Raw genomic sequence first — 20681 nt, forward strand, 5'->3', positions numbered from 1 at the left:
TATTCCCAATGCTGTATCTCCACATTACTATCTATTTCCGAAGTATCAGGAATATTCGGTAATACAGCATTTCATTTGTATCACATGTGATACCTGTATCATGTAAGGTTAGTTTAAGGGTAAGGTTACTACTAGATACATGTGAATCACACGTGATGTTGCATTACCAAATATTCCTATGATACCTTGGAAAGAGATACAGTTATCGAGAATCTGCTGCCTTTTTCAAATAAAATATTTCCATCACAAATAGTAATACAATTATTGGGCCGATTTTATATAATCTATATCTATAACAGATGTTTTATATGGAGAAAGCAAGTAGGATGACAGCAGGCAGGAGATGGTTTCAGAATACTGTTACAAAAGCCACGCTCTGATCAGAGTTTGCTTTGACGACGACGACGATATCTATTTATATACATTGGTTCGGGTAAACAGTTAAATGAAAAGAGTTTTCAAACAAAATAGATTATCTGATAAAAATCCCAGAAAGTAGGAAAGCTTTTGTCATTTTTCCCCTGACTGAGAAATGTTTTATTTATTTACTACTACTACCATGGAGACACAACTTGTGTCTTACCACACGCTAGTTCCCATTATCTATACCTATTGTGTGTCAAAGTGTTTCGCGGGTCACCGATAATAAACAGGTTTTACAGTATTTCAATAGTATATTGTTACCACCACTAGAGGTTTGATGCAGGTACAAGGAAATAACAAACATACTGGACTGAAAAGGGAAATCCCCTTAAAAAACAGAGTATTAATAGTAAGAATACCTACTTTGATTTATATTGATACGGACAAGCTAAAATTCGCACACTTACAACATTCTTATATCTGTGTTGACGGCTTGTTTATCATTCTCTACAAACCTATATTTGCCTGTTTTGTATATTTTATTCATTAACAATCTATACATTTAAAAGTAACAGCAAATGCTGATCTCGCATTGTCGTTTTACTTTTAAGATTTACAATGTTTATTTCTGAAAAAATATATATTAAGTTTGCCAAATTATTTGATTTTAGTAGTCATATAGTCTTAAATTAAATTCTGGTTATTATCGTCGGGCACCATTCTATTGTATTTGTATATATTTTGCGTCATAATATTTGTCCTTTTTCTATTACCATCTATACAAATAACTAGACATGGTTTTAAGAGGAATTTCGTTGCCAGGCGACATAAATAAACAGTCAATAATCGTTCACAATTATATGGTGCATAAACTTGAACTTGAACGAAAACGAGTATATCCGTCACATTATATTCCGTAATCAACAGGCGTTTGGTCGCAAAATGAATTCCATTCTGTTTTTAAAGATTACTTGTATGTTTTCAATTGCTGTATATGCAAACGGTAGAGTATTCATTTTAATTATTTAAAAAAATAATGTAGACGTGATAAGGAAATACATTCAGGTTCCTAACATGGATCTGTATAACTAGTTATCATATTTTCCGTTAGGCGGATATTATTTTGCACACATCAAACATTAATGGGATCAGATTTGTTGCGGTTTTTTACGTACCACAACAATCATACACGGGGATGGAGATACGCATAGACATTCACGCGAATAAATTTTCCTAGCAAAAAAAATGTTTTAATGGTAATTCTGTTTGAATTAATATAATAAGATTTTAAAAATAAATATATTTGATACATTAAAAAATAAAGAAAAATAACTAGAATTGATACATTAATAATTAGACAACAAACAAAACAGTACAAAAATAATACGCAAGCACAGTGACCAGCATGAATAGTTATTTATTTATTTTTTTCCTTTTTTATACTGATTATATTAAAGTATTAATAAAATAATTAAATTTTTAATTGAAAGGGAAATTCTAATTTTATAGTTGGAATTATGCTACCTATAACGAATGCTATGTTGTATTGTTGCTATTTTGATTTGTAGAGGTCGGAATTCACATGAAGCTCTAAGAGTTATAATGAATTTAATTGTTTTTATTATATGAAAATACAATATATTTTAGTAGACAATCAATATTTTCTAAACAAAAGAGAAATCAAAAACAATATCATCATTTCACAGTCATTTAAATTCACCTTGGATAATGTGTATACCGACAACGGCCGCAGTACACTTTTGTTATCTTCTTTTGTATATTTAAGCCTAACACGTCCATTATTTCTTTGTCATGCTGAATGTCATTTTATAAAACAATAAGGTAAACAATATTGACTTCAATGACCACAGACAAAGGAGATAATTGGTGGGGTTAAACAATTTCATGTAAAACGGCTTCATTTTACATATTATAATGTTTAATATTTTATTTAAACTATTATTATTTCACAGAAGATGTTATATTTGTGACCAACCTTGGTCTTCCGGGCATATACATGTCAAATATAGATGCCAGCGGAAACGCAGCTTTGGATTTTACGAATGCAGTCCCAAATGATCTACTAACTAGACCAGTGGCTCTTGATTTTGATGCCACAACCTCAACATTATACTGGTCTGACGTTACCACGTCTTCAATTGAATCTTATTCAATTGCCACTAACCAACACACAGTTTTAGTTTCTTTTGAATCTGGAAGTAAGACAAACTGTTAATATTCATAAATAATGATACGATAAGCCACACAATTCATTTTGTGACAATACATACAAATTTATTTTAAGCTAGATGAGCCATTTAAACAAATATTTATGAGAAAAGAAATTAAAGTAAGCATATTTCTTGGTACAACTCTTTCATTTTAAATTCAACGATCGCTTTTTAATATAAGTTTAGAATATAGGTGATCCATAATAGAAGATTCAATGTGTTTAGATAAATACAAGTTTTGGTTCTATTGTAAATGAATATTGTATGATTAGATAAGAACATCCTAAGTATCCTCCTGCACTTGCTTGATACTTAACAAGCCTACCAGTTTATATGGCCGTTCAACTAAAGAAGGCCTTTCCAGTATTAAGCCAAACTTTTCTTTTAAACAACTTGTAGTTATTACCTCTGGTCGTATGTTAACGTACGTGCATGTTTAAAAACATTTAATTTCAGTAAAATTATAAAAATGATCACCTACAATTAACAAATTTAAACTTGATGCATTCTGTATGATGTAAAGACCATTAATAATTTTCGAATCATATCCGCTCTTAATCGTCTGTACTTCAATGTAGGTAAACCCAGAAACGTTGATGAGGTGCCCAAACACAGTAGTTGAATTGCAAGATAGATTGAAAAAAACAAAGTTGTACAACATTATCATTATTTCAGGTGTGGATGGTTTAGTTGTTGATGGAATTGGAAATAAACTTTATTGGACAAGTACTGCAGAAGACAGAATTGAAGTAATAAATCTGGATGGAACAGACAGAACCATTCTATTTGACTCAGGATTAGTGCAACCACGTGCAGTTAAGATAGACACAGAGAATGGGTATGTAAAACTTATTCTTTTCTTAAATTAATATCTTTTTATTGACGATAAACACGAACGCCACTAGTGCATTTAAGATTTGATAATAATATGAAATAACATAATAATTTACAACGCAAATAAGTACAAGTCAGCGCTATTCGCTAGCAATTTTGTTTTGTGAAAACGGATAACAATCATTGTAAAACGTATTTATGATAACATTATTTAAATATGTCTTGAGTGAGGAAATCTTTCACCGTTTTTCATATCTTTATTTAAATCCAAAATTAAGAAATGTTTGTAATTGGTTCTTGTGGACCTTGTCGATGTTCTGTTGTCTTGTTTTTTTTTTATGTATGTGGACTCCCCATGAATTGAACTAAACTAAAACAAAAATAAAAAATGTACAGTACCATATCGACCTTAAAGTGACCGCATATATATTTTGTTAGATACTTGTACTGGACTGACTGGGGAACATATATGATAGAGCGAGCACAATTAAATGACTTGAGTACTAGAACCGCCCTTGTGACGACTGGACTTATATATCCTAACGGACTTGTTTTATCAGTTTCTGGTAAGTTAAGATTGGTTTATTATTTCAGTTTGAGAAAGTACTAAACTATTTAAGTTATTGAGTACATCGTACACATGATATGAATGCGCTGCTAATAAACATTATTGATAAGTAGTTCGGGTTTATTGATATCACAAACTAAGAGAAGAAATATTGTAGCTTAAGCTCTGTCTACACTATAAAACCTTTTGTAACAAAACAATGTGATGTATCAATATATGGACAGTTTTGTCAAACTAGTTTGATAATTTAGACAGAAATTTACAATGAGGAGTATCCACACTCATTACTCTTGTTTGCGTTTTTACATTACTTAAAGATGATGCCCAAGAAATGCTCTCATCTACCCTCTCATCTAAATCGAGAATAATAAATTTCACTTGACATTTAAATTTTGTATCAATAAAAAAAGAAAAAATATGGTATCATTAAAACAACTTTCTTTCCTATCATCTATTTTTTTTATTGAAGATGGGAAGATGTATTGGTGTGATGCAGGAACTAAACAAATCGCGGAATCTAACCTTGATGGAACCAGCAGAAGAACGATCATTTATGTAGGCGGAAATTTCCCTTTTGGTATTGAGATTTATGGAAACTATCTGTACTGGTCAGATTGGACGTCGGGTATATATCGAGTTGATAAACAGACTGGAATATCATCCATGCAAAGTAGTGATAGCCGACTTAATCAACCAGGAGGCTTACGCATATTTACCGGTAAATATTAATGTTAGACTCATCTTGTCATTAAATATGACCCCATGGGCCTTGATGGGTTTGAAAAAATACAAAACATCTTAGCAGTATAGATATAGTAAAATAGGGAGTTTTCGCAATCTTACGAATACGATAACGAAAACGGATACGTCACGCACACGTATTCGTTTTTCGTAAGCCAGTAAAAATCTGTTTCGCATGGCAACAAAATATTGAGGGCGCCGTCCAAAATTTGACTTCGGTAAATTTGAGCGAAGCGCAGGTACGTGTTGCTTGGTGCTTGGCTGCCTAGGCCTAGCGTAACATCAAAGCGAGTGAGGACTTTAAAAACTGCTATTTATCAAAGTTGACCTGGTATTTTAGTAAATTACTTTAGTAAATTACTTTCAATAAATCTATAATTTTATTATAATCATGAATCATTCCTGATTCAAATGCAAAATGTGCAAAATAGATCAAAAACTATACTTGTTTTGTAGTTACGAATATGACTGGTGATATTTGTCAACACGAATACGCTTTACGAATATGAAATGGGGATTAGCTCAAAAGTTTCACAAAATTTAATGTGTGACGTATCCGTTTTCGTTATCGTATTCGTAAGGTTGCGAAACCTCCCTATTATTGGAAGTATTTTACATTCAAATAGGTATAGCCTAAGTCCTAAAATAAATCCTAATACGATTTCATTAATTTTCAGATTCAACAACGGAAGTACAAACAGCGACTAGTCTCACAACGACAGAAAATGGTAAATTTTGTACAAATTACAAACAAAATAATTATAAAATGGTGAAAGAATTTTTTTTTGCAAGTGTATACATCAATGAATCAGTATTAATGTTAGTCTTTTACCACATTAGTATTATGTGATGTAGGCTTAAGGACTGAAATCCACCATCTAAACAAACTAGAAAACTATTCTTTAAGTTATAAAATCTGTTATTACTCAGCATCTAAAACATAGAAAGGTTTTGTTTTTCCGAGTGATACCATATTTTGTTGTCGCAACACTAATAGCATTTCCTGTCACCAACTTTGGTGCTTAGTGCACATAATTATTATTGTTTTGTATTCACTTGATCTTGAAAATGGTTCTATGATGAGTACCGAAACGTCGATCTCTCTTTTTGTCATTAAATTTTATATTGAAACTAATAATAGTATTGTTCATTCATTTTAAAGTGATAGCTTATGAAGACTGTTTTGCAACAGAGGGTGACCCATGTCATTCTGAGCTTGAACTTACAGATTGGCACCGTAGCATCCACTATGACACCCAACCGGGTTTTATTATATCTGACAACTACATAAGAGATGGCTGGTACAATCTGAGAACTGAGGGTGATAGGATCGATATTATAATGCCAACATCACCACCAGGAAATTTTAAATGTGGAACTAAATACCCAGTTTGGATTAATGGTTTGTTAACTGATGTAAACTTAACTTTATTGAATGTGACTATTATATGTATAAGAGGTAGAAGAGTGTGATGTGGTGTTAATTATTTTCATAGTTTCATATTGTAATGTTATAGGAACATATCCAGAAAATGGAGACCCAATCCAAAATGTTACTGGGTGTGTAGATTTCAATGGAACATTGTGTGCCTATTCTATGGCGATTTGTATTAAAGCTTGTCCAACTGAAGATGGCCAATATTTTGTTCATTACCTTACTGATACTCAAAGACCTTATATGGGGTACTGCACAGGTAAGTATTACCAACTGTGTATGTTAAATCAATTCGATTTTAAACAAGGCCATATACATGGCTGGAGTCGCGTGCTCAAGTTAGTGTTTACCGACCAACCGACCGACCAACAAACCAACCGACCGACCAACCGACCGACATAGTGAGCTGTAGAGTCGCATTGCACGCGACTAAAAATAGTGCTAGAATGTAACGTGAGACCCTTAATACAACCTAACACTAACCTTAAGAACAAACTGTTAGATTTAAGAGTATTATTACAGTAGAAGTATTTGTTTATTAAACCTGAAAAATAGAATATTGCAGTTAAATTGGATTAAACAAATAATAATTATTAAATAGAATTACTAATATACATATTTTAAGAACTCTATATATAAGTACAATTCAGCCTTGTAGTGATTATGCTATAACAGTCTGGGGAAATACGACAGAGTTAAACAAAAATATTTTAAAGCGACATCAAAAAAGAGCTGCTCGAATTGTAACTAACAACTTCGATTATATTAATGTAAGGGGTGACAACATCATCCAGAACCTATCGTGGCAAACTCTTGAAGAGAAACGAGATTTCTCCCTAGCATGTCTAATGTATAAATGTGTTTACGGCCTTGCACCAATTAGATTAGTAAATGAAATTGAATTGATTCGCGATATTCACACCCACTTAACACGTGGAGTAAAAAATGTGCATGTAACAATACCTAAATACACCCTTAGTAAAATGAATTCGTCCTTTAAAGTTGCAGGCGCAAAAATATGGAACAGTTTACCAATTAATATTAAATCGGCACCAACAATTACGTCCTTTAAGGCTAGATACAAATCTCATTTCTTTTCATAAAAACTGTATTATATTTAATTAAGTTTCTATTTTGTATATTTTGATTAAGACAGGACCACAATGTAAAACAGATACATACACTGTTATCTGATTTTTTTATCCTGTATAAATATATTATTTATTATTATTATTATTATTATTATTATTATTAGGAAACATTCCGATGGTATCTTAAATTGTACTTTGAATCGTAAGAAATGCAAGCAACATTTTTTTTTTCAGATTCTCTTTTACCATGTGATGGTAATTTGACCTCATCAACTGGTTTTCCACCATGTGATGGTAAGTTTCATTATAATTATCTTCGTTGTACAAACATTCTGCAAAAAGTTGTATAGATCTATTGTTTGCCTAATTGGCAATATACGCAGAGTAGATTATAAATAAAAAAATAATTACATCACACGTTAATAACGCTAATTTCGCCTAGTACATACTACTGTATTGAAATGATATATATTTTTTAAAGGATTTACAAACAAAATCTTAGGAATACATGACAAACAAATTGTAAACTATGTTATAATCAAATTGTTATAACTAACTCTATTAATAATAAAGCTTTGACATTAGTAAATTATGACAATTCAGTTATTTTAACAATCAAATGTAATTTATTAGATAATTTTCCAACGTTCAACGAAGATCCAGTTCTGATATTTGAAGCTGAGGAAATAGGAATATCGGCAGTCTGCAACATAAACACCACGGAAAGTTTCAATGACATAGATTACTATGTGCGATGGTTTATCAACGAAACAATGGTTTACGAACAAAAGAATCAACATAAAATTAGTGATGAATATGACGTAGATGCTTCAGACCCGAAAAAGTGCGCAGGAGGCGGCGAACCTCATCAGTGTATCCTCAACAGCAAACTCGGGTCATACGTAAGTATTACATTTACAATACTTCGCTCGTTTAGGACATAACCTCTAGTAAGTGAACACGTAAGCCTATGGTTATCTTGTAAACGTGATCCCTGGAAAATGTAAGTAAAGCTGCTTTCACTTCGCGTCCGGATTCGGTCCGGCGGCCTGAGAAAAAATTCGTGGACAATTCAGTACGATTTGAATCCGTACCTGATGAAACCTGTATGTCCGAATGCTATTGTCTATTGAACTAAAATAAAAAAATAATAGAAACATTAATATTGGTTTTTATTATACCGTATTAATTATTTTTTTGATATTCATTATTGATTAGGTGCAATGTGAGGTGAGTCTTAAATTCACGGATCAACATGTCTTTTCACCTCGTGTAAGAAGTAACACATTCTATGCAGGCTTAACGGTGAGTAAATTATAGACCCTAGATTCAATAATTATTAAAATAATGGTGTTTGTTTTTATTTCTTAAGTAAATGTTATATTAATTTATAATACGCAATATTAGTCTATATTTACGGGGACTATAACTTTAATAGTGAACAACACTACAATCATTTTAAATGTACCGGTAGTTTTTTAAATCTTTACAATGTCGGTAATACTCCACCAAGCCCACAACCTGTTTCGGGGGGTGATTCAAAAAGCTTAACCCTCCCAATACAATCATCGTCAATGATTTTAATTTGTTACTTATTTTTATATCTTCGTAAGTACTACTTAAATTGGAAGAATTTGTTTTAAATATTAATTCAATATTTATGTTTCTTTTCAATCGTTTTTAAGGTCGAGCCAAACAACACCATTGAATTTGATATTGGTGCAAATAATGGAATCGAATTTAATATTTCTTCAACCATACCCATCGTTCCTAATTCTCAACTTTTCCGTATGATTTTTGCAAACCAAGAACTAGAATTGAACATAGATGTCGATATTGATGGCAATTATGCGTACTCGGACAAGTCTTGTAAAAAACGTTTATCAAACGTTTCTCCAGCAACTTTTAATATAATAGCAGCTAAGACGTGGTTCAAATATGCAAATAAAGCAAACTATATAAGGTTTAAGGGAGATTTAACGTTTGATACAATCCTTAGTAGAATATGGAAGTCAAGACAAACTAGTATGCCCACTTTCAAAGTGAGTATTACCTCTTTCTATACAAATACATTGGGTTATTAAACAATACAATTTAATTATTAAATCGAAAAATAGAAATTTTCAATTTACAAGAAACAAGAAAGTGTAGTCGTCATAATATAAATGTAATTGTATGTCTTTCTATAATCTAAAACAAACAAAACATTTTTGTAACTTTTGTAACTTATCACTGTTCATTATTATGCATGCATTTCTTTAATCATGGACCATTTGTAAGTATTTATTTATTTTATAAGTGATTTGTTAGTATTTTTGCGTACTGTACATTTTTCTTTGATGGAAACTTCTAATTTCAAACTGCCTGCAACGAAACCTAATAATATTTTTAATAAGATAAAGTTCACTATAATGTCTACAAAAACTTAAATTGCGAGTAACTTACGACAGAATAAAAAAATAAGTTTTATTTCATTTTTGATAAAGATAATTGCAAATGGTGTGAATGTTAGAAGTTGTTCTGGAAGTGGTGATCCACATTACCGTACTTTTGATGGGTGGTAAGTTATTGTTTTTATATGGTATATTTATATTGTTTTAACATTTGTTTTAGCAGTATCTCAATGAATAGCGTATTTTTATATTGAGAAAAATACGTCTACTGTATATTTCACAACCACGTTTATATTTAAAGTGTGGACATTTTATTAAAACATCGGTGGTGAACAATTTAAAAATCCATCATCCATCATTAATCATTACAATCTCAGGAGTTTTTAATTAATTGTTTTACCTTATTACCAGGTATTATCACATTTACGGGGCTGGAGATTTCATATTCTACGAGCACACTACTCTGCCTATTAAGGTAAATTCACAAATAACACATTACTGAGTCCTCGTCAAAACAATGATATTAAAGATTGTAAATCAGAAATTAACAAAACAGCAATAATGATAGTCTAAGCTCGTAAACTAATTATATCTCATAGATTCAAACTCGATTGTCTTCATGCAACGGCGTAACGTGCACATGTGGAATTGCTGTTCAAGTTGGCCACACTCACTTAATCGTTGATCGATGCAATGGTGCCGGTAACACTTACACTATATTTAAAGCTACACACGACGGAGTGGTAAAAGAGGTACGGACTCCTACTAATACGAAAGTGACAACAGCTGAAATATTAAAAGATGGTGAAAGAACACCTGGCACATCTCTTGAGTACAAGAATAGACAATTTAAGGTAAGTTGGTTATATAGGTTATTATAAAAGACAATATACATCCTTCTTTTTTTCTCGATAATTATCAATTAAAAGTGACGTAGGGCTATATACAATTTTTATCGAAAAAACTAATTATCATTGTATTCATCATTTTAATTTTGAAAAGAAATCACAGTCAAAATGGTTCCTAACCCTTTAACATTTTTATTAGTTTGTGTATTTTTTTTCTTTTTCGTATATAATGTTATATATTGGGGTGGGTCAAACTTAAAGTCTTTATGACTTATATGACTCTCCCCCCACATAATCACTTCATTGCATTTATGTATGTATTTTATTATACTTTGGAAATAAATTGAGCAGAATAGGACAATAGCTATAGGGAATACTAAATTAGTACTTCTTCTTTCACAAAATATTGTGTTCACTAGATTAACCTACCGACAGGGTCCTACATAACAATAAAGCTATTCTGGAGTCGTTACGTGAGTGTATTTATGACGGGTTCATGGGATGATTTCGAAAATATTAAAGGGTTGTGCGGAAACTTTGATAACAAATTACACAATGATGGTCAGTATGGTTCGTATGGAAATTCTGTTGATCCTGATTACAAATGTGTAAAACCAGAAGACTGCGAACCAGCTTATTACAATACAGTTAATCCAAGAACATTCTATAATAGTTGGAGGTAAGACTATACACTATAGTATTTTCCATTTCTAAATGAATACATATTTTGTTTCCAGGCTTTCGTTGACACAAACACATAACACAGATCAACCTATCCTCTTTTAATGATAGTAGCCAATGAACAAATCAAGTATCAAGTTTAAACATGTTTGCGATGCACCTTTTTTCATTATCATGTTTGTTTGCCTAAAACAATTCTACTAAAAATAAATAATATTGTATTATTTTCCTTCTTGCCAACATAGTGGCCATGGAGCTGTAGCGTGATGGTTAACGTAACTTCTAATCCCCAAGGCCCAGGTTTAAATCCTGACTTGTACTACAAGGGTTGGAAATCACGACTCTTTCAACTACACTTCACGTCAATAAGCACGATCAATTTAAATAATAGTAGTTCATCTTTGCATACATTAAATGTATTTAAATTACATTAAATAATTTAAATTTATTTATTCTACCAAGATTGACTTTGTATACTAGGCTATAGTTTAAAAGTTAAACACAATTTGGTAATTTCATTTTTTTAAGGAAAATAATATATTATTTAAATGTTTTAAATAATAGGGTAAACAACAATGAAAATATATTCCTGGGAGCTCTTAACGTGGACAACCCATATGTGATTCAAAGATATTGTTCATGTGAAGAAGGAAATATTAAATGCGACCACTGCAATGGACTTAACGCCAACAACAACAATCTAGGTTGTGGTAGTGATGATGACGAGGAGACTAACGGAGTAAGAAGGAGGAAGAGAGAAGTAGAGGTGAATGATCTTGATGACCAAGCAGGAAATTACGAATTTACTCCCTTCAACGGCGATCCTGATTTTGTGCCACAGGTAAACTATTATATATAATTTCACCAATAAATAAAAGTTTTTACATTTCCCGTAACTATTAATTTCTTCCGAAAAGTTCAATCAGAAAGCAACTCTTTTAACTCTTGACTGTATCTTCGTGTATACAACTTAGACAAATATCTTTACTGTCGTAATTGTATCTTCTTGTGTCCGGACATTAATTCAATTTATTTTCGTCTAAAATGTTCACCAGGTTCCAGAATTCCCAACTCCAAATGGATTAACTGAAGAGTATACAACGAAAATTTGTACAGAAACATTGCTGAACTCGACGACTTATGAAGTTTGTTTGAATGTAATCAACAATGGATCGATCACTATTGATGACATCATTGAAGGTTGCATTGTTGACATTTTGGTAATATTGTCTATAGATAATGATTATACTTATTTAGATAATTTTAAAAAAGTGTTATGTACATAAATCTATTATACAGAATGATACAGAATATTTATGATTTGGATATGGTAAGAATATTTCATGAGTTGAAAAATTGACTGCTCTATTTTTATCGAGGCGAACACAAAACATTTATTTTTTTATAACACACCTACTTTTATTCAATTAATCCATCGTACATAAATCTGATCTGCATAATAGTGCGTTAAATCATCATTCGATATCACTTTTCACTAATTCAAAATGACACGTGATGTGTAATTAACCAATCAAATAGCAAGAATACATTCAGGTTGATATAATAATGTACGTAGACTTCTTTTTCTATGACGTATTTTGTGTGTTCCATTGTGGTTGCTGACCTACAATGCGTATTATTTATTTAGGTAGCAGATGATGAGTCTATTGCTAAACAAACGGTGACAGAACTTCAAGATAGATGCCAGTTAGAACTAACCACAAATCCACAATACTGGGAAGTATCAGAGAATGGAACTCTTGTACCACCAACTGAACTGTTAGGACAGCTATGTGTGAATGAGTGTAGCGATAAGGGTGAATGTATAAACGGGACGTGTGTCTGTATCGACGGTTTTGGCGGAAGCGATTGTTCCATCTCACTCGCTGAACCACCCTTAGTATTTGCTGTTCTTGGTGATGGTGTCTGTGATATTCGTAGCAGACCTTGTAGATCAGCTAAAGTGTATGGAGAAAATTTTGATGAAAGAGGAAATATTACTTGTCACATCCAACACATCAATGTAAGTTTCACGCTGTAAACAATGTATAAATAATCTATGAATAACATTATCTAAGTTTAGAGGCCTACAAAAATGTATTGTGATTTTGGTTTCTAACGTAGAATATAACTTTTTTTCACACACAATGTAGGTGAGTGAAATTGGTGTAACATTGCTTCAAGAAACGTCCGTAATATCAGGAATCTTTAGAACTGATCAAGAAGTAAAATGTCCCTTACCGGAACCTTTAGTTCAACCAAGTTCACCAGGCCCGGGTGTTGTAGCGAGTGGTTATCTGATATCAATTAGTAACGATGGTGAATTGGAAAGTGAAGAAATGGCAATATTGATTGTATACGATTCTGTCTGTCAAGTATGCAATGCATCAGAAGGGGAATGTTATTTAAAGGTTTTAAAACTTTTATTATAAATTTATGTAAAAACAAAAAAATAAATTTTAGTAGTATTTTGATGAGGCAAGAACTAATTATGATGCCTTACGCTCTGTGAATTTGAAGAAATTGATTCCACAAAATTAAAAAAACTTTAAAAATAATAAAAATATCAAAAATTGTTATAATAATGGCAATTAAATTACTTTAAAAATAAACATGGCCGTTTGTGATGTCTTTCAGAATAACTCATGCAATATCAATGGTCACTGCTACGCTGCATTTGATGTAAACACAGAAGATTGTTGTCAACAATGTTTACCAGACTTGTCTGTAGACAGCTGGTTAACTCGCAAAGGTTAGAACAACTCGCTTTATATCGTCTAATCTCTCACTTTTACATATTAACAACTACTATACAATTGTGATTATGATACTAATGATGTCTTGGTATATTTTAACAAATAATTTAGATGATGCTGCGCCGATCATTTATACGTCTAATCCATACCCAGCTATCCACCAAGAATCAATCACTTTTACGTTTGATATACTGGATCCAGAAGGCTGTGGGATAACATTTAACAAAACGTATGGAAATATTAATGCAACCATTTCTACATCCGGAGAATTTAATTGGGCACCTGCAATGTCAAATCATGATTCGATATTTGAGATAAATATGCAAGACAAGTGTGGGTTTTCAGTCACGTTTAATTTCAGCGTTGACGTTTGCAAATGTGAAAATGGCGAAATTTGTGCTTTTTTAAATGGATCAAGTTTATATGAATGTGTTTCTCCTGAACCCTTAAATGGTATGTATTCTTAAAAATGTTTTTAAAACTTCCTATAAAAAAACTACAATTCCACAACTAGACATACCACTTAGTAAAGCAACTAAGTTTCCAAGCGCTTCACATCAATCTTTAGTGAATATTAAAGCACGTTTGAATGTGATAACCCAACAAATTGTGACTAAAACAGAATTTTAAATGTAAATGTTATCCAGCACAACAACAACACAGCGTATTATGCATTGTTTTTATCATTACACATTGTTTAATGTTACTTTCACAAGCTCTACCAAATTTCATTAACCATTACTTATTTTCCAGAAACAACAATAACTGAAGCGTCAGAAAGAATAACAGAACCGACAGAATTGTCGAACAAATTGATGTCCACAGCAAATGTCAACGAAGCCGTAAGTACTTCTACACCAATGCCAACGAAAAAAGAGAGCAAATCATCAGCACAACCAGCCTTAAGTACCACTGAGATGACAGATACTAACGTTACACTTATGTTTACGGGTTATGATAAAACGCCTGGTACTCATCCAACATCTTCTGTATCTCAAACTAAACAGTTTTCCACAGCCTATGCAAGCAGCACTTATAAACCTACTTTTCCTGCTGATAATGTTCAAACGTCTGGGGAGACTACGTCTGCGTTTTCCGTCGATACGTCCAAATATCCCAATATTGCAACAGAATCTATATCTTCGCATAGGGATGAAGAAAACTGGGAAACAACAACGGCAGGTGGTACAGTTCCAGAAACAACAAAGGCAGGTGGTACAGTTCCAGAAACAACAACAGGAGGTGGTACAGTTCCAGAAACAACAAAGGCAGGTGGTACAGTTCCAGAAACAACAACGGGAGGTGGTACAGTTCCAGAAACAACAAAGGCAGGTGGTACAGTTCCAGAAACAACAAAGGCAGGTGGTACAGTTCCAGAAACAACAAAGGCAGGTGGTACAGTTCCAGAAACAACAAAGGCAGGTGGTACAGTTCCAGAAACAACAACAACAGTTGCAACTGCTATTTTAGATGACATAGATTCGATGTCAAGTATCTATAATGAAAAAGGTATTACACTTCAACAATTTACAACTACAGAATCAGAAATAACAACTCCAGCTACAACTGCTGATGAAATGTCATCAAGGTCGAATAGTGATGCAAGTAAAGGTGAGCAAACTACAATTGCAGAAACAAGAGGAACAGATCAAGCTACACTAAATAAGTTAGTTAGCATAGCCTCGAGGTCAAGTAGTTTTGAACAAACTTCAATTTCAGAAACAGATGGAACAAATATTTCCCCTACAGCTATGTCGGATGACTATACGCCCAGGAGTGATGAAGGAAACCGTGAAACAACTAGGCGAACTACAATTTCAGACCCAGGAGGAACGGATCAGATTACTATAGATATGTTAAATGAAAGGTCCTACATGTCTAGTAGTTACAATGGGAATATGGAAACAACTGAGAAAACTACAATTACAAAAACAGCAAGAACAGGCAACACTCAGGTTACAACACACACGTTGGACGACATAGCCTTAAAGTCGACTATTGATGATGGAAGTGACAAAACTACCAATCCGGAAAAGGAAAGAACCTCCACACAAACTTACCAAACTTCAACGAATTATGACGACATGTCTATTCAAACTACAATTCCAGAGGTAGATGTACCACGTAGTGAAGCAACCAAGTCAGTTTCCATGCGCTCCACATCAACCGTTAGTGAATATGAAAGCACGTATTCGAACTTAATCAAAGATACTTCGCATCACTCGCAGACAACAGATGACACAGATACACCTACTGGCATAAAAACAACAGATAGATCGTCAGAATTATTTACAAAGCAAGGTACACAAAACTATGCATCATCATCACTAAATGGCGAAGTTTTCTCTAGCTCTAGCATTCCTATTTTGAACACACATACCAAAAACACTGAAAGCTATTTCACAAATTCTGTGAATACCAAGAAAACAGATGATCAAACTGTTTACCAAAACGACGGTACGAATGGTCTTACAACACTAGAAAGAATATCGGATTTACAGTCCACAGGAAATGAAGGTTCAAATAATGAGTTTACGACACAAGAAAGGGTTGTAACTACATATAATGTAACATCACAAACAGGAAGTACATATGTAAACCAAAATACCAATCGGTCCAACAAAGTTACAGACACTGTGACTAAAACAAACATTCAATCAACGACTTCTTCTAGTAAGTATAATATTAATGTATACAACATCTACATACCTGTATAATGTATACAAAAAATGTACAGAAATCAATAGGCCTAATTTAATTATAAATATAAATAATTCGCTCTTAAACCAAATTCATGTTTGTATCTTACAGGTGACACTCACAAAGTTTCAATTGTTTTGATTGGTCAACAGGTGAATAAATGAATAAAAACCAAATAATATTAAGTTTTAAACTACATTTTAACCTAACGGAATACCTTGATCGTCTGTGATAAACAAAATATAAAACTTAATTTAAAAAAAAAACCTGATACTTACTGATAATTTTAGGCAAATTGTTTACAATGAATAATACACTATAACATAGTAATATATTTTATGTTTACAATTCCTGTATTATTATTTTTTAAACAGTGGACTACCAAAAAGGAAATATTCCGTTCTAGTGTTTCGAAAGCAGTGAATACATACTGCTATACAAATATTGATCTCTGCTGTGCGTGGACAGAAACAAATTCGTGAGTTATGATTTCTTTTTGTTATTGAATTTAGTATCTTGCAAAAACAAAATCAGTGCGATCTATACAACCATGCATAATTATTATTATAAGCCTTATTATCTCTTTCATCAAATACTGTTGTATGGTTTCAAAAAGCTTCATATACTTAGAAAACTCCCTATTGACGATTGAAACCGGACAAGGTTGTTTTATGATTGTATATACTTTACATCCTCATTTTAAGATGTTATGACTAAAATATTTCATTATTTCTACTAACAATATTTAATATTAAATTAGAAAGAATGTGTTAATCACAAATATTACAACACTCGAGAATGTAAAACTCATCAAAGATACTGAGGACACTGATAACAACATTGAGATCGTTCTGTTGGTTGAATACAAAGATTATTCCAAAACATGTTCTCTAAACATTGATGAAAGGCGCAGGAGGGATGCTAATCAACATAAAACACATATTGCCCGAAGAAATACTTATACCAACGGTAAGAAGATGATTAAATATTTGGATCACACCGTCGCTAATAGTAATATGATTAAAATGATAAAAATGTTTATTTGGAAAACACAAACCAAAATTGTGTACCAAAAATTATGTTACAGTTCAATATTAAAGGTTAAGGCCTACCTTAAGAATCTCTTTTGTTTTGTGTATTACATCAATAGGTTCAAGCAGCAGCTGACTCTTGTGTTGCAACAAATGCAGAGTAACCCATGTTTAAATACAAAACATAACAAACTGAAAAAAATAAAGTAATTGAAAATAAGATCAATACAGAAACAAATGAATAATTGTTATCTATTAACTAAAAGAAAATAAATTTAATGAGCGTATTTACATTATGTTAGATTACCGGTACATCCAGACCAGGGAATAGTTCAATTGTGTAATTGTGTAATTTAACTCTTCACTCCCCAGACGAGATGTACACGATGTTGTTACGACATAAAATGAAACAACAAAGCACATGTATATTTAAATTAGCTAGCACCCTATCTGGGAGTAAAATGAGTAAAATTGAATTATTATTGGTTTAGATTATTCGATTTGAAATTTCCGAATAAGAATATACATAAATGAATCGGTCGATAAGATTGGTAATTTGTATTATCTATGTTTTAGAAAACATTCCATCTCAAGCTGTAAAATCTTCAATTGAACAAGGAAAAGAGAGCATTGAGGCTGCTATTCAGATGGAAATCTCTTTCTCTGAAAAAGAGACTCCTCCTAGTGAGGATGAACCATCCTATACTGTATTCATAGTTATTGGAGTGTGTTCCGTTGCAGTGTTTGTTTTCTTTGTATTTGTGTTGATAATATACAAATGGTATGTACTTCAAATAATTTTGTAATAACTTCACCCATGTTCATCCCCCCGTTAAAACAAATGTGCGGCAGGTCATTTCACTTAATTAAAAAAATACAACAATAGGTGAATTAAAATATGTATTATAGAAGATATGATTGGATTAAGAAGGGATTGGATGCAGACCAAACACCGAGTCATGTTAAATTTAACAAGGAATGGTTTCAGGTACTAGTGCACGTTTGAATAACAACAACACATTTTCATGATTGTTTTTGTTGTGTTAAAAGGCATTATCAACCGAGGCAAGACAATAACTACACACGAAACGTTGTTTCCATCACTCCATCTCCTTGTCCTACCATTGTATCAGATGATATTAATGGATCAACATCACAAGCCATTTCTTCTGGTAGGCAAACAGTATTTTATAATAATAAAAATATGCAGTTTGGGCAATCTCCGTATCCATATTACGTATGAGTAAAATGTGTGTACTACGTCACATATTTTTTTGGGATACGGGTTGTTTAAGATGTTAAACGTGGTTTTAGTATAAAAATGTTTCAAGAAAACGACAAAGAAGTAAAACATGCTGGCACAAGGCCCCGGTCTAGGCTAGATGAGTCGATGAATCTAGGCTATGCCTATCTCATTTAGCCCTCTAATGATTTTTCCTAAATAAAAAAAAAGTATAAATTGAAGCGTATCCCGTATTTACGTGTTGTGGCATGGATGTGTATGCGTATAGGACAGTTTGCCCACACTCTTTAGTGTTCTTTGGTATAGTATACCAACACATACGTCGTTTAATGAGTGCAAAATGCAAATGGAGCTGAGTGTATCGCGAGATTAAATCTTTATTTTTGCTTTTATGTTTACAGGCTCATTGAATGGTTTATTCATTGCGTCAAGCCTAAAGGGAAGTAGAGCGGGAACTCCAGTTTCAACGAATGCATGGGATTGAATTTGCCTTTAAATCTTCAATTTCTGAAAGTTTTGCTTTTTAAAACTTCTATTGTAAGTGTAGTATAGAAAAATATAAGAACATTTATGAAAAAAAATAAAGAAAGAAATATGACTGGATTAGGGTTAGGGGTATTAATGTGAATAAAAGGGGTGTTTACGCCAAAAAAAGAGAAAAAAAACATCTGAAAGTTGGTGGAACAGACACTGCATTGATACAAATAATGTTCAATTGAATGTACCATTACAATGTGTATTTACTATTTTACCAATAACGGACATTTATTTTGAGTTAATGCTAGGCAGTTTCATATAGGGGCGTGTATGCCAAATTTGTACAAAAAAAATAACATATTGTTGAGGAGTTAGGTCTGTCATACATTTTTTGTAAAAAACTGAAACGACTACAAACATTTTATACAGGAGTAGGTAATTAGTAAGTAATTAAGTAATGTGATTATGATTTTATTTCTACCATTTCAATTGACCATGACAGTACGGAGCCATTAGGTCTAGTGTGATAAACTTTTGATAAACTTTATTATTAGTGTGTATAGTGTGGTTTTAAACACAAACAAATAGTTATAATAATGTTGCAAAAAATGATTGGTTTGTTAATAAAAAAAACCCCTTAAGGATGTGTTAACTGTCAGTAGTGTCGTGGATGTAAGCCAAATTGTAATCGTAATATCCATTGCTATCCACAACAAAGTAGACGAAATTCAACAACGTGTACATGACAAAAGTACAATATGCAAAGCATATGATAACCATTTAAGTTCGAAAGCTTGTTTCAGAAGGGGTTCTCAACATGAACAAGAACAGATGAAAATGATAATCTACACAGAGAAATATTTAATTATACAGAAACAATATATATAATTAGGATTGAAGAAATTTACAAAATCATAAATTCTATATATTAGTATTGGTTATTATTATTATTGATAACTGCTTATTATTGTTTTGAGGAGGTTTAAATATGTATTACAATATTGTCAGTCAGTTTTGGGCCCATTAAATATTATACAAAAAATAGCCAAGCTTAATTCTGTTTTTTTTGCAACGTTCCACGTCTTGTAGCCATTATTGAATCAAAATCATACAAACGATATTTTTGGTCTAAATTAGTACGTATCTCTTTCCGAAAATGTTCCGATCAAGTGTCATATTGAATGGTATTTTTTATGACCAACCAATCGACCGACATAGTGAGCTGTAGAGTCGCGTTGCACGCGTGATAACACGACGTTTGTTTCAATCAATCTAATTGTGTTGGAATG

The 20681-nt window shown here is 32.3% G+C and overlaps 1 protein-coding gene across 2 annotated transcripts; it reads left to right on the top strand.

The window, feature by feature from the left end:
* Positions 1-1281: 1281 nt before the first annotated feature.
* Positions 1282-20430, top strand: LOC144841528 (uncharacterized). 2 transcript variants are annotated; one of them, XM_078697890.1, is made up of 30 exons: positions 1282-1366; positions 2337-2582; positions 3270-3432; positions 3867-3994; positions 4466-4714; positions 5415-5465; positions 5900-6139; positions 6255-6431; positions 7498-7557; positions 7897-8165; positions 8482-8568; positions 8949-9305; positions 9750-9823; positions 10068-10131; positions 10256-10510; positions 10924-11183; positions 11750-12026; positions 12241-12405; positions 12834-13208; positions 13339-13596; positions 13823-13937; positions 14053-14394; positions 14695-15636; positions 15667-16614; positions 16753-16793; positions 17016-17119; positions 17402-17610; positions 18249-18453; positions 18723-18844; positions 19317-20430. In XM_078697890.1, the coding sequence occupies exons 1-30, from the start codon at positions 1306-1308 to the stop codon at positions 19397-19399; spliced, it is 6927 nt and encodes a 2308-aa protein (XP_078554016.1). In that variant the 5' UTR covers positions 1282-1305; the 3' UTR covers positions 19400-20430. The 2 variants fall into 2 exon arrangements, with proteins under 2 accessions (XP_078554016.1, XP_078554015.1); XM_078697889.1 differs by having other exon boundaries at positions 14695-16614.
* The last annotated feature ends 251 nt before the right edge of the window (positions 20431-20681 follow it).

This window comes from Antedon bifida, chromosome 4 (genome assembly GCF_963402885.1).
Source record: "Antedon bifida chromosome 4, ecAntBifi1.1, whole genome shotgun sequence".
Lineage (NCBI taxonomy): Eukaryota > Metazoa > Echinodermata > Crinoidea > Comatulida > Antedonidae > Antedon > Antedon bifida.

What these genes read in the sequence shown, in the direction of transcription:
- LOC144841528 (XM_078697889.1), top strand. Translation starts at nt 1,306, where the DNA reads ATGAATTCCATTCTGTTTTTAAAGATTACTTGTATGTTTTCAATTGCT. An exon ending in TTATATGGGGTACTGCACAG is followed by an intron (nt 6,432 to 7,497) that starts GTAAGTATTACC and finishes TTTTTTTTTCAG; the next exon opens with ATTCTCTTTTACCATGTGAT. An exon ending in TTCTCCTGAACCCTTAAATG is followed by an intron (nt 14,395 to 14,694) that starts GTATGTATTCTT and finishes CTTATTTTCCAG; the next exon opens with AAACAACAATAACTGAAGCG.